Source organism: Oncorhynchus keta, chromosome 15 (genome assembly GCF_023373465.1).
Source record: "Oncorhynchus keta strain PuntledgeMale-10-30-2019 chromosome 15, Oket_V2, whole genome shotgun sequence".
NCBI classification, from domain to species: Eukaryota; Metazoa; Chordata; class Actinopteri; order Salmoniformes; family Salmonidae; genus Oncorhynchus; species Oncorhynchus keta.
This window is the reverse complement of record NC_068435.1, coordinates 24,648,352-24,662,336: the sequence shown is the minus strand read 5'-3', so window position 1 is coordinate 24,662,336 and position 13,985 is coordinate 24,648,352. Positions and strand designations below refer to the sequence as shown.

The 13,985-nt window shown below is 40.8% G+C and overlaps 1 protein-coding gene across 14 annotated transcripts in view; it reads left to right on the top strand.

Moving 5' to 3' along the window:
* Positions 1-594: 594 nt before the first annotated feature.
* The window catches only part of LOC118394644 (tenascin-N-like), a 38,435-nt gene continuing 25,044 nt past the window's right edge, over positions 595-13,985 (top strand). For 7 of the 14 annotated variants that reach the window (XM_052463743.1, XM_052463740.1, XM_052463744.1 and 4 more), the window contains exons 1-3: positions 595-833; positions 12,148-12,573; positions 12,790-13,161. In XM_052463743.1, coding sequence (XP_052319703.1) covers positions 12,150-12,573; positions 12,790-13,161 — 796 coding nt within the window. In that variant the 5' untranslated portion in view covers positions 595-833; positions 12,148-12,149. Of the gene's footprint in view, positions 834-8,327; positions 8,386-12,147; positions 12,574-12,789; positions 13,162-13,985 lie in introns of all 14 variants that reach the window. The other 7 variants (XM_052463732.1, XM_052463737.1, XM_052463733.1 and 4 more) reach the window with 2 other exon arrangements.

Genomic DNA, 13,985 nt, shown 5'->3' with positions numbered 1-13,985 from the left:
TTAGCCTGCTGTTTTCCCACAAAGATATCTGTCTTTCCTTGTTCTTCAAAAGGTAAGAACATTTCACAATGGTGCTGTATGCATAAGCCAAACCATGTACAGTACGTATAAACAATTACATGTGTTTTCTTTTGTTTTATTTCAGACCCATCCATCCTTGTAAGGATGACCACATGTCGTGTTTTAGTAGTTAATGTGATGATGCATAAAATCATATTGTAACTAAAGTCTATAATCTCTTAAATTCACACTTCAAATAGACTAATAAAGGATGGCTAATCTGATGGGACATTTAATTCACTTCACAGATATGACTAGATCAATTAGTTTTTAAATGAATTCCAGATTTTTCTTGGCATGAGCTCAACACTAAATCCAAACAGTCTCTGGTTACCTTGCAGCACATATTACTCCTGCTCAAAGTGATTCATTTTCTTCCACCGCTGCTACTGTAACAGAAAACATGTCAAAAAAGTTCAAACCCAAAAAATGGTAGTGAAGGGGTGAGAGGCAACATGAGTGAGGGTCATGTTGATGTAGGTTGATTAGCCCCAGACGGAGGAAGAGGGAATGACTCATTATCTCTCTCCATTCCATGATTGAGGAGCAAGAGAAGAGACACTCCCAAACTACTTCCCATTGGCCATAGGCCTTTCGGAGATGGAATTTAACGACTTGAAGGAAAGACTGTTGCTGCAGGAGCCACGGAGGCATTGGTTATAAGGGCCCTTTCAAACTCCTGCTCTGAGCTTGTCAACAGGTGTTAGAGAGAGAAGCAATAGAGCGACAGATTCTCAGGCTTTCAGAGGACGGAGTCCCAGGGAATTGTGACGGTAAGTTAAACACTGCTTTCTGTTATCGTTGTTGTATTATTCTGCATTCATTTTGAGAGGCTTTGTAATATGTGAATACACATTTGTTGTGATTGTGAGTTGTGTTGGTAAGTGATTGCATTTGATTTGACACATTTTTTGTTCATAGGATGACATTTCACAATTATATTGTTTAATTTTCTTCTAACAAATGCAGCAATAGGCGAGATTCACACTTACTGCTGAAATAAGTAATTACAACGAAAAAGTCATACTCACAACAGAATAAATCATTTGCAATGTTACTCCTGTTTCAGGAGTCATCATAAGATACAGCATATGATCAGGAAACATGATTTTCATCAGAGCAAATAACATACAGTAGTCCTTTAAACAAAGATATGAAATGATTATAACAACTTCCATAGCTAAGTTCTTTCAGTAGGAGGTACACAGTAAAATAAATGGATGAAAGAAACAAAAAGCAATCTGTTGATAGATTTATTTTCATATTTTGCATCAACCCCCCAAAAACGACATGAGTTGTGACTAAGGCATCAAACCGAATACGGTTAAAGGTCCATTTCCTTGTTTATTTTTACAAAGTTCTTGAATAGTTTCAGTTTTTAAGGAAAATAACCTGTGTTTATTATACATTTTCCTATTCATGGCCTTCTATTAACCTGCCTTCTCATCACAGACTAAACTCCAGCCTCTCTGGTACCAGACTGAACTGCCGGGCAGTCAAGCATGAGACTAACCACTAACACGTGATACCTCAGCTAGCCAGACATATCTAGTAGGGACATAACTGACATTTTAGAATGCTATTAGATGTCCTTACTATGGGCTTAACACAGGTTTTTATTTTAATGTAAAACTTTTCATTGAAGGTGCTATTTTAGTTTCCAGGAAAATAAACAGTTGCAGGCTTCATAGACATTATGTACGGTCCTTGCAGGTCACACAACTTGATGAAATGCTACTGTACTGGCTTAAAGTTGACATGGAAGCAGTGATAAAATAAACAACAGATGTAGAGCGTTGCCTGCATCTAGCCATGAATGGGGTGGTTTCTAATATGTGACCAATGGAGTGACTTCTGGGCTCTTGTAACCTTATCAAGGTTTTTGTGGTTTGGATGGCAGGACCGACAGACAGAGCAGAGGGATATAAGTTTTAGCTCAGACTTACTCTAATTGCTTTCAGGTTTTTCTGCCTACAAGCAAAGGGAAATTCAACAAACGTTGCAAGTTTGCAACCACATAAAGACCATGAGCTCTGAGCTCATCCCAGGCTTGTTGGTCCAATTCAATTCCACTTGAAACGTAAAAGAGCAGACTGCCTTTTGTCTGTCTATTGGTTAATGTGTCTCAGGAGAGGATGGGGCATTGCACACCATGTGTCCTTGCTTGCTTCCCTTCCTTTCTCTCTTCCCTGCACAATTATGTTGGAGGGAAATTAGGTCACTGTGAGGACCTGAGATTGAATGCATTCACAGTTTGAAGCATTTCTGGTTAGTGAGTGAGGGGACACTTTCTACCTCCTCTTATACGAGGAGTACACTGAGTGTACAAAACATTAAGGACACTTTCCCAGCAGCATTGCAGTTCTTGACACAAACTGGTGTGCCTGGCACCTACTACCATACCCTGTTCAAAGGCACTTAAATATGTTGTCCTGCCCATTCACCCTCTGAATGGTACACATATACAATCCATGTCTCAATTGTCTCAAGGCTTAAGGTTAAACAAAGAGTAGAGGAAGCTCAATTTTATCAACCAGTGGAACACTGTTGAGCATCTACACTGAGTGAATAGGTGAATCCAGGTGAAAGCTATTATCCCTTATTGATCTCTCACTTGTTAAATCCACTTCAATCAGTGTAGCTGAATGGAGACATGTTAATTAAATAAGGATTGTTAACCGTTAGAGAGTCTATTTGAATAGCTGTTTGAAGTTTACTCTGAGCACTACTTGCTAGTCTGCAACGCATGCTGGAATTGTTCAGGTACTTTCCTGACAATCCCGGTTGGAAGTCTATCAAACTTCACAGCTAGTCGACAAGTCTGTAAAGAAAATGGAGGCTGAAAAGAGGACAGACATTGTGTCTGACTATTTGAATCCCTTGTTATGTGAAGGTAATTCCCCTGTGTGTCCATGCCAACTTTGAGCGCGGAACTGAGGATACTGTTTTCTTTAAACTTTTGAGCCTGCTACGGCTCTGCCATGTCTGACACGCATCACATGGATTGCATCCCAAATGGCACCCTATTTCCTATAGGGTGCCATTTGGGACACAACCATGGATTGACATTGAGGAGAATCCTCAGGCTTACTAAGTGTATCGTTCCTGCCTTTCCTGCCCTGCAGAGATTTAGATGTCCTTGCAGCCATTTTGCTGAGCTGGAAGATGGCCACATTGGAATCTTCTCCAAGACAAATAAAAGTCTGAAAATGTCCAGCATCAAATAAAACCTTGACAGTGAGCTATAAAGGAGCTTGTTAAGGATCTGTGTGCGCCAGCGCCTTGTGCCATACCACAGGGCTGTAAAATGCTCCTGTGATGTGGGTTATTGTAAGGCTGTCATTGACTCGCTGGTCTTTCCCCCTGGTCTGATCTACTGTATTTCCTGGTTGCTGACACAGTGCCAACTACTGTAATTACTGCCAGAAAGTCAATGGGGCTGAATGGCCATAGATGTGAAGTCATAGTCTGTCTGAATCTCTATGGTCTGACTACTCTGACCTCAAGTTTTTCACCCACTGAGTTTAATAGCAGACACAGGACTCACAGCAAACATGGTGGAAATTAGGAGTGGCACTAACAGAGCTTGCCAGCTTGTAGTCCTAAAACCCGGGAATAAGGTACCTCTGGTTCGTTCAGCCATCCCTATGTGGAAAATAAATGGGGAAAGAATAGGGTTTTGTAATAAAGGTTAACACAGGCTGTAGGAGACCTTAAACGTCTTGTTCTATGAGATAATAGCAGTCAGTTAACATTACCTTTATGAATTATGAAGCCTTTATGCGATGTATGTGTGTTTTATCATTACATAAATTCTGATGATTATCGCATGGCACAAAACATATAAGTTCTCCTAAGCCTGTGTTTACCATAGACCTTATTTTCGGCATTTATCCCAAAACCCTACAAAAACAACATTAATTTTCCTCATAGGCTTTGTCCAATGAGCCATGGCGGAGTTATTTCTCTCTATACAGTTACTGTAAGTCGTTAGCAACATAGTCAACATAATTTTTTCCAACACATAGCCTACTGATACTCAATTTTCACAAATCGTGAGCCACTGAGAACTCTACTATTGGATGGAAGCTTTCCTATACGGTTCAAAGCAGTGTCTAAGGAAGTTTCAGTTGCAATGTTCAGTTTGTATTTGTATTTATTAAGGATGGCAGCAGCTACTCTTCCTGAGGTCCAGCAACATTGAGGCAGCCTGTAGTATCAAAAACATCAACTCTTCACCCTGTGTCTGACAGCCAGCAGCATCTAAGCCGTTATGTCAATCTCTGAACATCTTGACAAAGTCACTGATGTTGTAGGCTGCTTATGATACCATAACACCTATGCCATTGCGCTTATCACTTTCAGGTTAGGTTCAGAAGAAGCTGGTGGGAGGAGCTATAGGAGGACGGGCTCATTGTAATGGCTGGAATGGAATAAATGGAACGGAGTCAAACATGGTTTCCATATGTTTGATGTGTATGATACAGTTCCATTGATTCCATTCCAGCCATTATAACCAGCATGTCCTCCTATTGCTCCTCCCACCAGCCTTCTTTGGTTAGGCTACTTATTTTCAAGATCCCTCAGGTGACTACATGGGCAAGCCTCAGATAGCAGCACATGTTACAGCAGACACCAATGCAATTACTTCAGCCTGTAGATGAGGTTGTTCGTGTTGTATGATTGATATATTCATTGATGTAGATTTCTTTATACTGGTATACAATGTTAAAGGAACCATCTATTAGCATAATTTGTTCTCTCATACACTTCCCTACGCTACGTATTTATTTGGACAATGAAGCTAAAACTCTTCATTTGTATCTATACACCATAATTTTGGATCGAAATCAATTGTTTCATATGAGGCGACAGTACCGAATAGGGATGAATATTTTACAAAAATCTACCAAGTTTCAATACTGGGAATAAATCATGTTATCCCGAGAATCCTAGGATATACTGCATAAATGTGACATTTAAAAGCGTTTAAAACCAAGATATTGTCACTCTGCCAGGGTTTTCCCAAAATAAGAGGGGTGCTGTGCCACCTTGTTGGCTTGGTTAGGATACTATGTAAAGATTTCAGAGCAAATGAAACTGTTATTTTGTAATGATAGTTACTCTATCTTTGATAGCCAATGACATTGTTGTGAGTTGCAAAACAGGTCATTCATAAATTCTGAGCACTAATTCTGAGCACTATTATGATCCTCAATTAATTCAGCGCATTTCAGCAGTAAGGCTCTCTCGACACAGAGCACTTAGGACTCACGTCGAATCATACAAAATGTGTTTAATGCCAGTCAAACAAAAGTCAAATGCTAGATAACCTCCTTCAACAAATGACAGAATTACAATGCCTTCGGAAAGTATTCAGCCCCCTTGACTTTTTCCATATTTCGTTAAGTTACAGCCTTATTCTAAAATGTATCAAATTTAGTTTTTATTCATCAATCTACACACAATACCCCATAATGACCAAGCAAAAAATAAAAAAAGATAACCCTAACCCTAACTGAAATATCATATTTACATAAGCATTCAGACCCTTTATTCAGTATTTTGTTGAACCACCTTTGGCAGAGATTACAGCATCGAGTCATCTTGGTTATGATGCTACTTGGCACACTTGTATTTTGGGGAGTTTCTCCCATTATTCTCTGCATATCCTCTCAAGCTCTGTCAAGTTAGATGGGGAGCGTTGCTGCACAGCTATTTACAGGTCTCTCCAGATATGGTTGATCTGGTTCAAGTCCGAGTTCTGGCTGGGCCACTCAAGGACATTCAGAGAATTGTCCCGAAGCCACTCCTGCGTTGTCTTGGCTGTGTGCTTAGGGTCATTGTCCTGTTGGAAGGTCCTGAGCCCTCTGGAGCAGGTTTTCATCAAGGATCTCTCTGTACTTTCCTCCCTTAATCTTTGCCTCGATCCTGACCAGTTTCCACGTCCCTGCCACTGAAAAAAATCCCCACAGCACGATGCTGACAACATCATGCACCACCATGGAGATGGTACCAGGTTTCTTCCATATGTGATGCTTGGCATTCAGGCGAGGGGTTAAATTCGGAAGACCCATTTCAGTTGAAGGCATTCAGTTGTACAACTGACTAGGTATCCTCCTTTCCCTTTCCCTTTACAAAGAGTTCAATCTTGGTTTCATTAGACCAGAGAATCTTGTTTCTTGTGGTCTGAGTCTTTAGGTTGCCTTTTGGCAAAATCCAAGCAGCCTGTCATGTGCGTTTTACTGAGGAGTGGTTTTCATCTGGCCACTCTACCATAAAGGCCTGATTGGTGGAGTGCTGCAGAGATGGACTGTCAACTGTGGGACCTTATATAGACAGGTGTGTGCCTTTCCAAATCATGTCAAATCAATTGAATTTACCCTCAGGTGGACTCCAATCAAGTTGTAGAAATATCTCAAGGATGATCAATGGACACAGGATGCATCTCAATTTCGAGTCTCATAGCAAAGGGTCTGAATAGTTATGTAATTTGTATTTTAGTTATTCCATTTTAGAATAAGGCTTTAAAGTCAAGGGGTTTGAATACTTTCCAAAGGCACTGTATCTCCTATATTTGTCAAAACTGAATTGATTTATACAAATAGAAGGTCAGCTCATGAATAATGGAAATATGAAGAGTGGAAATAGTTTAAATATTAATGGGGACCAACTCTGTTGAACAAATATCCATATCTACTCTCGTTTCCAGTCTCCCCTACGAGACAGCACAGAGAAGTGGGGGAAATGTTATAGTGGTCTTTTGGCATGGATAGGCAGGAAACGTGCTTTGATAATGCAATTTATGGATTACAGAAAAGAGTTAGGAATTTTTATGCATGATTTGGGATTTGGGGTTTAATTGGGATTGCGACTGGATAGGAAAATAGACCACGCTCTAGGACAGGATAGAATTTTCCCTCATGCCTCTGAATTGTTAACAGAGTTCATGTCACTGACAGAGATGCCTATGTAGTGAATTGTGCATGGGCCTATCAAATGTCTGAAGAGTCACAATGAAAGCTCAAAGAGGCACATGGTCTTTTATAGGCTGTAGGGGTTTCCTGTAGGGTTTATAAACTGCATTCGGGTCGCGTGTGCAGTCCGGCAGTGAATTATACGTGTGCTTTGAATTTATGGCAACTTTGTGTGAAGAAAATACGCTAGGCTAAAGGCTTCCACGTGACATCCTGTTTGGATAATGTGCTATTTTTTTGTGTTAATCTGATGCTGTGTATTTTGTGAAATTGTTTTAATGGCGACATTGGAGGAAAATATAATTTCCCTGGTTTTGTCTTTTTTTCTGAGGGTGGGTAAAGATTGTTTCTGGGACAGTTACCCATGTTCATATCTAGTAGGGGAAACCGGGGATTGTTGTAACACTTTTTTCATTTTTTGTAAATTTCTCAGAAATTGTTTGAGCTACTACATTCAAAATGTGATAGGAACAACTTCCATCTGTCTGCTACAAATTTGTACAAGTATTAGGTCTTTAAATCAAACAGACAAGGAGTGAAATGTTACAATTTACCACATCTCCCGGGTCAGTTGTAACAGGCCTTGGGGTGAAATATAACCGTTTGAAAAAATCACAACATGCAACAAGATATTGAAAGGATTTATTGAAAACATGAGAACAACATTGCAATGTTTAGCATTTTGTTTTGCAGAAATAATAGTCATAACATAAATCATAAAAATGTGAATTATTTTTACACTCCATTGACTAGCCCTTCTCAACGAAACAACATCTGACAACATAGCAGCATCTGAACTTAACAACTGAAGGTTTGTGGTGTGTGTGTGAGTGAATTTGAGAGAGAGCGGTAGTGTGTGTGTGAATGTTGGACATGTTCAATCAGAGTCACAGTTATGACAATGGTATGGTAGTGCTGGGGTAGAGGCTTGGTGGGCCCATCATTTGTATTCCCAGTGATGCACCCAGATGTTAAAACTCTCGCTTACCCAATTTTAGCTACATGTTAAAACTTTAGCATTGCTAATTTACATCAAATTAAACATGAAATAAGTTTGGTGAATCGAATTACAAAGCAGGTGATGCCATCACAAAAACAAATTTGGCCCCAAAAATTAATTTCTTACCTCAAAATCTGACTTTTAGCAATAAAATGTGCAAAGTTTATCACAGGGTCTTGCTTCTTCACATGGGGGTTGAGGTCTAAACTGAGCATGTGCAGTGTGAGTCACATGATTTTAGATTGTTCCTGATTGGAGATATTAAGTGTTGCAACTATCCCGTGTTACAGCCTTCCCCGGTCCCCCCTACAGAATGACACAGTGACCTGCGGTGAAGTTGGTGGCTGGGTAAGCACAGGCTATTATCAAAGCCAGATTTACTCAGAAATAAACAGTGATGAAGCCCAAGTTCACCATACAACAGATAGCTCCAACAACCAGAGTGACATACGTTATTAACCAAAATTGACAAACAATTTTCACCAAATGTAAATACCAATGTAGCCAAGCAATAGCCTTCAATGGCGCATTTTTCATATCTTCCAACAAATGACACTGCTCAACTCAGCTCAGATTTATGTAAGATCCACATTTGCAACTTATAGGGGGCACATTTCATCCAAATAATTTGCAACGCAAACTCCATAACCTTTAACAATGGATTTACATTTCTTCTAATCCTCGGGGCGTGGAAACACACAACAAACATATGTAAGGTTCGAACAAAATTTCCATATCAACAATTGAAACTACTGAAAAATGCAGTTTAAACATCAAAAAAGTGTCTCATCAAAAATAAATCATGAAACCCAATCAAAACAAACTGCAAATGCATTCAACAAATGTATACAGTCGCAAGATTGATGTAGTCATTAAGTGCTATGAATAAGGGACCAAATACTAATAATTTTACTACTTTAATACAAAGTGAATTTGTTCAAATACTTGTGACACCTTCAAATGTGGGGACGAGATACATGAAGTACCTTCATTTCTAAACAATAAGACAGATACAGTGGGGCAAAAAAGTAGTTAGTCAGCCACCAATTGTGCAAGTTCTCCCACTTAAAAAGATGAGAGAGGCCTGTAATTTTAATTTCCAGAAAATCACATTGTAGGATTTTTAATGAATTTATTTGCAAATTATGGTGGAAAATAAGTATTTGGTCACCTACAAACAAGCAAGATTTCTGGCTCTCACAGACCTGTAACTTCTTCTTTAAGAGGCTCCTCTGTCCTCCACTCGTTACCTGTATTAATGGCACCTGTTTAAACTTGTTATCAGTATAAAAGACACCTGTCCGCAACCTCAAACAGTCCAACTCCAAACACCACTATGGCCAAGACCAAAGAGCTGTCAAAGGACACCAGAAACAAAATTGTAGACCTCCACCAGGATGGGAAGAATGAATCTGCAATAGGTAAGCAGCTTGGTTTGAAGAAATCAACTGTGGGAGCAATTATTAGGAAATGGAAGACATGCAAGACCACTGAAAATCTCCCTCGATCTGGGGCTCCACGCAAGATCTCACCCCGTGGGGTCAAAATGATCACAAGAACGGTGAGCAAAAATCCCAGAACCACACAGGGGGACCTAGTGAATGACCTGCAGAGAGCTGGGACCAAAGTAACAAAGCCTACCATCAGTAACACACCACGCCGCCAGGGACTCAAATCCTGCAGTGCCATACGTGTCCCCCTGCTTAAGCCAGTACATGTCCAGGCCTGTCTGAAGTTTGCTAGAGAGCATTTGGATGATCCAGAAGAAGATTGGGAGAATGTTTGTTATATGGTCAGATGAAACCAAAATATAACCTTTTGGCAAAAACTCAACTCGTCGTGTTTGGAGGACAAAGAATGCTGAGTTGCATCCAAAGAACACCATACCTACTGTGAAGTATGGGGGTGGAAACATCATGCTTTGGGGCTGTTTTTCTGCTAAGGAACCAGGACGACTGATCCGTGTAAAGGAAGGAATGAATGGGGCCATGTATTGTGAGATTTTGAGTGAAAACCTCCTTCCATCAGCAAGGGCTTTGAAGATGAAACGTGGCTGGGTCTTTCAGCATGACAATGATCCCAAACACACCGCCCGGACAACGAAGGAGTGGCTTCGGAAAAAGCATTTCAAGGTCCTGGAGTGGCCTAGCCAGTCTCCAGATCTCAACCCCATAGAAAATCTTTGGAGGGAGTTAAAAGTCTGTGTTGCCCAGCAACAACCCCAAAACATCACTTCTCTAGAGGAGATCTGCATGGAGGAATGGGCCAAAATACCAGCAACAGTGTGTGAAAACCTTGTGAAGACTTACAGAAAACGTTTGACCTCTGTCATTGCCAACAAATGGTATATAACAAAGTATTGAGATTTGTTATTGACCAAATACTTATTTTCCACCATAATTGGCAAATAAATTCATAAAAAATCCTACAATGTGATCTTGTGGATTTTTTTTTCTAATTTTGTCTGTCATAGTTGAAGTGTACCTATGATGAAAATTACAGGCCTCTCTCATCTTTTTAAGTAGGAGAACTTGCACAATTGGTGGCTGACTAAATACTTTTTTACCCCACTGTATGTATGAAAATAGCCTCAAATAAAGTAAAAATAGGCTCATATTCTGTTCTGTCTTCTCATATAAAACATTTGATCTTGTAATGCGTACGATGGGAGACAGAGTGCTGGTTTCAAGCGCAGCAGGTGTTTATTAGGACCACAGGAGGAAGCAGGTAGCTGTGTCCAGAGGCAGGCAGAAGGTCATACACAGGGACTCCAAAAAAGTAACAGTACAGGCAGGGAAAAGGCTAATATCGTAGTCCGGGAGATCAGGCAAGAGGTTGATGACAGGAAATGTGATAGGCAAAAGTACAGGCAGGGAATAGGCAAAAAGGCATCGTTAGTGAGGATTGCCAAAAACTACGCTACACAGGAGGACTAAAACAGAAATAAACAGAGCTCCGAATAGAATGTATATCAAAACAAACAATACCTCACAATGATGGGGTGCAATGAACTGAACTAAATACAGTATGTAAATGACATACAGGTGTGTGAACAGGTGATCAGAATTCCGGTGATTGGGATCTGGAGAGTGAGCTGCGTTCAGGGGATCTATGTATTTGAAAGTGTGAGTTGGAAGCAGACGTTACAGATCTCAAATCCAAAATGCTGAATTCTAGAGACAGATATAAAGTTTTAGCTTTACTGGTCAAATAAATATGTAGGGGAGTGCACATACTATATACAGTATCTATGCTCAGGTTAAATTAGCCTAGTATTTGTTAATGGTTGAGTCATTTATCTTCTTCGATAGTCTTACATTGTGTGCTCCAAATGAACTATCCCTTTAGTGTTTTTGCACTTCATGCATATTCCATTGTCCAATCACCATTTCTTTAAAAGTAACCCAAGCTTTTTATTAAGCATGCATGCTATTACTGTGCAGATTTTCCAGTTGTCAAGCACCATGGCCTCGCTTTCTGTGTAGAGCAGAGCAGACAGTCACTTCATTTTGGTTTTCAGTTTCCACAGACCACACAAGTTCAGACCCCGACTATAAGTTCTACACTACCAATTTTCAAATGACTGTGTGCCAAAGAGGCAGTGGTTAAATCTAACATGCTTGAGATAGAGGTCCCTTATATTCACTCTAAAGGTTTGAACCAAGTCGTTTCAAAAATATATTTGGCCCGTTATTTTGATATCATAGCCTATAATTTCTCTTTCCGAGAAAGTCAAAAAGCTGGATGACATCACTGTCAACATGACATAATTTGGAAGACAGGGTTCCATGCTCCTTGAAGCCCTTATGGCTGGATGAGCACAATTCATGGTTAGGAACATGGGATAAAAACGTGCTTAGTTGGAGTGATGACTGCTGGCTTTCTGCTGGAAATTACGACATTGTTCATGTCCCTTTTGTAAAACATAGCTTGCCGGCACTATAATGAATGTGACTTCTTTAACATCAGTCTTTATCAACCTTGTAAAATAAAGTGATGTTCTCTCTGGAAAAAAAACCTTAATAGATCAAAAAGGTTCCAAGGGCTCTGTGTGCATGTCAAGAGTGTAATATGAACTTCCCCAATTATTCTACTTATTTTTCCATCTAGCCATGACTACTAGACTTCACTGGCTCTTAAGAGCCCTCTGCCTGATAGGCATACTGTGCACTGTCACTACCACATATGTGACAGAAGATTCTCCAGCCCCCGCTGAGAAAGGAGTCACCTTCAGCCACATCTATAAGATAGACCTGACCAAGAGCCCTGGCTGTAAATTGGCCTTGCAGACCATTCCTCACCAGCAGGACCAGGGATTAGGTCTGCAAGAGCTGGAGGGGGGCCCTACTCTGGAGGGGGACAAGGACATAGTATTCAGGCACCAAATCAACCTCAAGACCTCAAAGTGTGACTGTGATGAGTCGGAGCGCTTCAAGTCTTTGCTGTACAGAGTCAACGGGCTGGAGGAGGAGGTGGAACACCTGAAGAGTCGGTGCTCCCAGGGCTTCTGTGGTGGCAAAGGTGGTGGAGCAGGAGGTACAGTACAGTTTATCACCATAAGATCTGACAGCGCATCTATATTCAATAGCTACAATATATCTGAAACTATTGAGGAACATAACCTAAGAAATCATTCAAAATCGGGAAACTGTTGTTTGAAAAATGATTCGTCTACAGACACTGACATTACTCTTACAGTAAAGACTATTCAAATATCACATCATGTGATTTTTTTCTTCTAAATTTCCACAGGTGTGGACACTAGCTGTAGTGGCCACGGGACCTACCAGCACGACACCTGCAGCTGCCAATGTAACTCTGGCTGGGAAGGCCCAGACTGCTCCATCTCCACCTGTCCTGATGAGTGCAACGACCATGGGCGCTGTGTGGACGGGAAGTGTGTGTGCCTTGCTGGCTACATGGGGAGTGACTGCAGGCAGCTGATGTGCCCAGGTGACTGCAACGATAAGGGATACTGCGTGGACGGGAAGTGTGTGTGCTTCAGCCACTTCACCGGCGAAGACTGCAGCGAACAGAAATGCAGTCCTGACTGCGTCCACGGTACCTGCGTGAATGGAATGTGTATCTGTGACGAGGGCTTCTTCGGGGATGACTGCTCTGCAGGTAAGGGCCCATATTCACAAAGTGTCTCAGAGTAGAAGTGCTGATAATCAGGTCATAATGTCTTATTCATTATAATCTAAAAGGGAAACTGATCCAAGATCAGCACTCCTACTCTGAAATGGCCTAGGTCTACATTACAAACTACCCGTTGTTGATTCTGAGAACTGGAATGCAGAAAATATACAGAGAATGCATAACATCTACAGAGAATGTAGAACATCTACAGCTGTAGAGGCCTAAGGGTTCTGTAAAACACTTTAAACCTGGCGTTAGGTATTGCAGTTATTTGACTATAAGTTATTAAAAAGCAGTTATTTGACTTAGGTGCAGAGAAGCAGAACATTTGCGGTCAAAACATTCTGACAGATGAATTTACTGCTTCCACACTTATGAAAGTGGAAGTAATTGCTGCAGCCTCAGGCCATGTCTGCCAATCAACTGTGTAATGATTTCACTTTGTTAAAACCAAGTTTGCCTTGTGCACAGACCGAAGGTAGCATGTCAGCTATTCAAATCAAATTAAATCAAATTCATTTATATAGCCCTTCCTACATCAGCTGATATCTCAAAGTGCTGTACAGAAACCCAGCCAAAAACCCCAAACAGCAAGCAATGCAGGTGTAGAAGCACGGTGGCTAGGAAAAACTCCCTAGAAAGGCCAAAACCTAGGAAGAAACCTAGAGAGGAACCAGGCTATGAGGGGTGGCCAGTCCTCTTCTGGCTGTGCCGGGTGGAGCTTATAACAGAACATGGCCAATATGTTCAAATGTTCATAAATGACCAGCATGGTCAAATAATAACAATCACAGTAGTTGTCGAGGGTG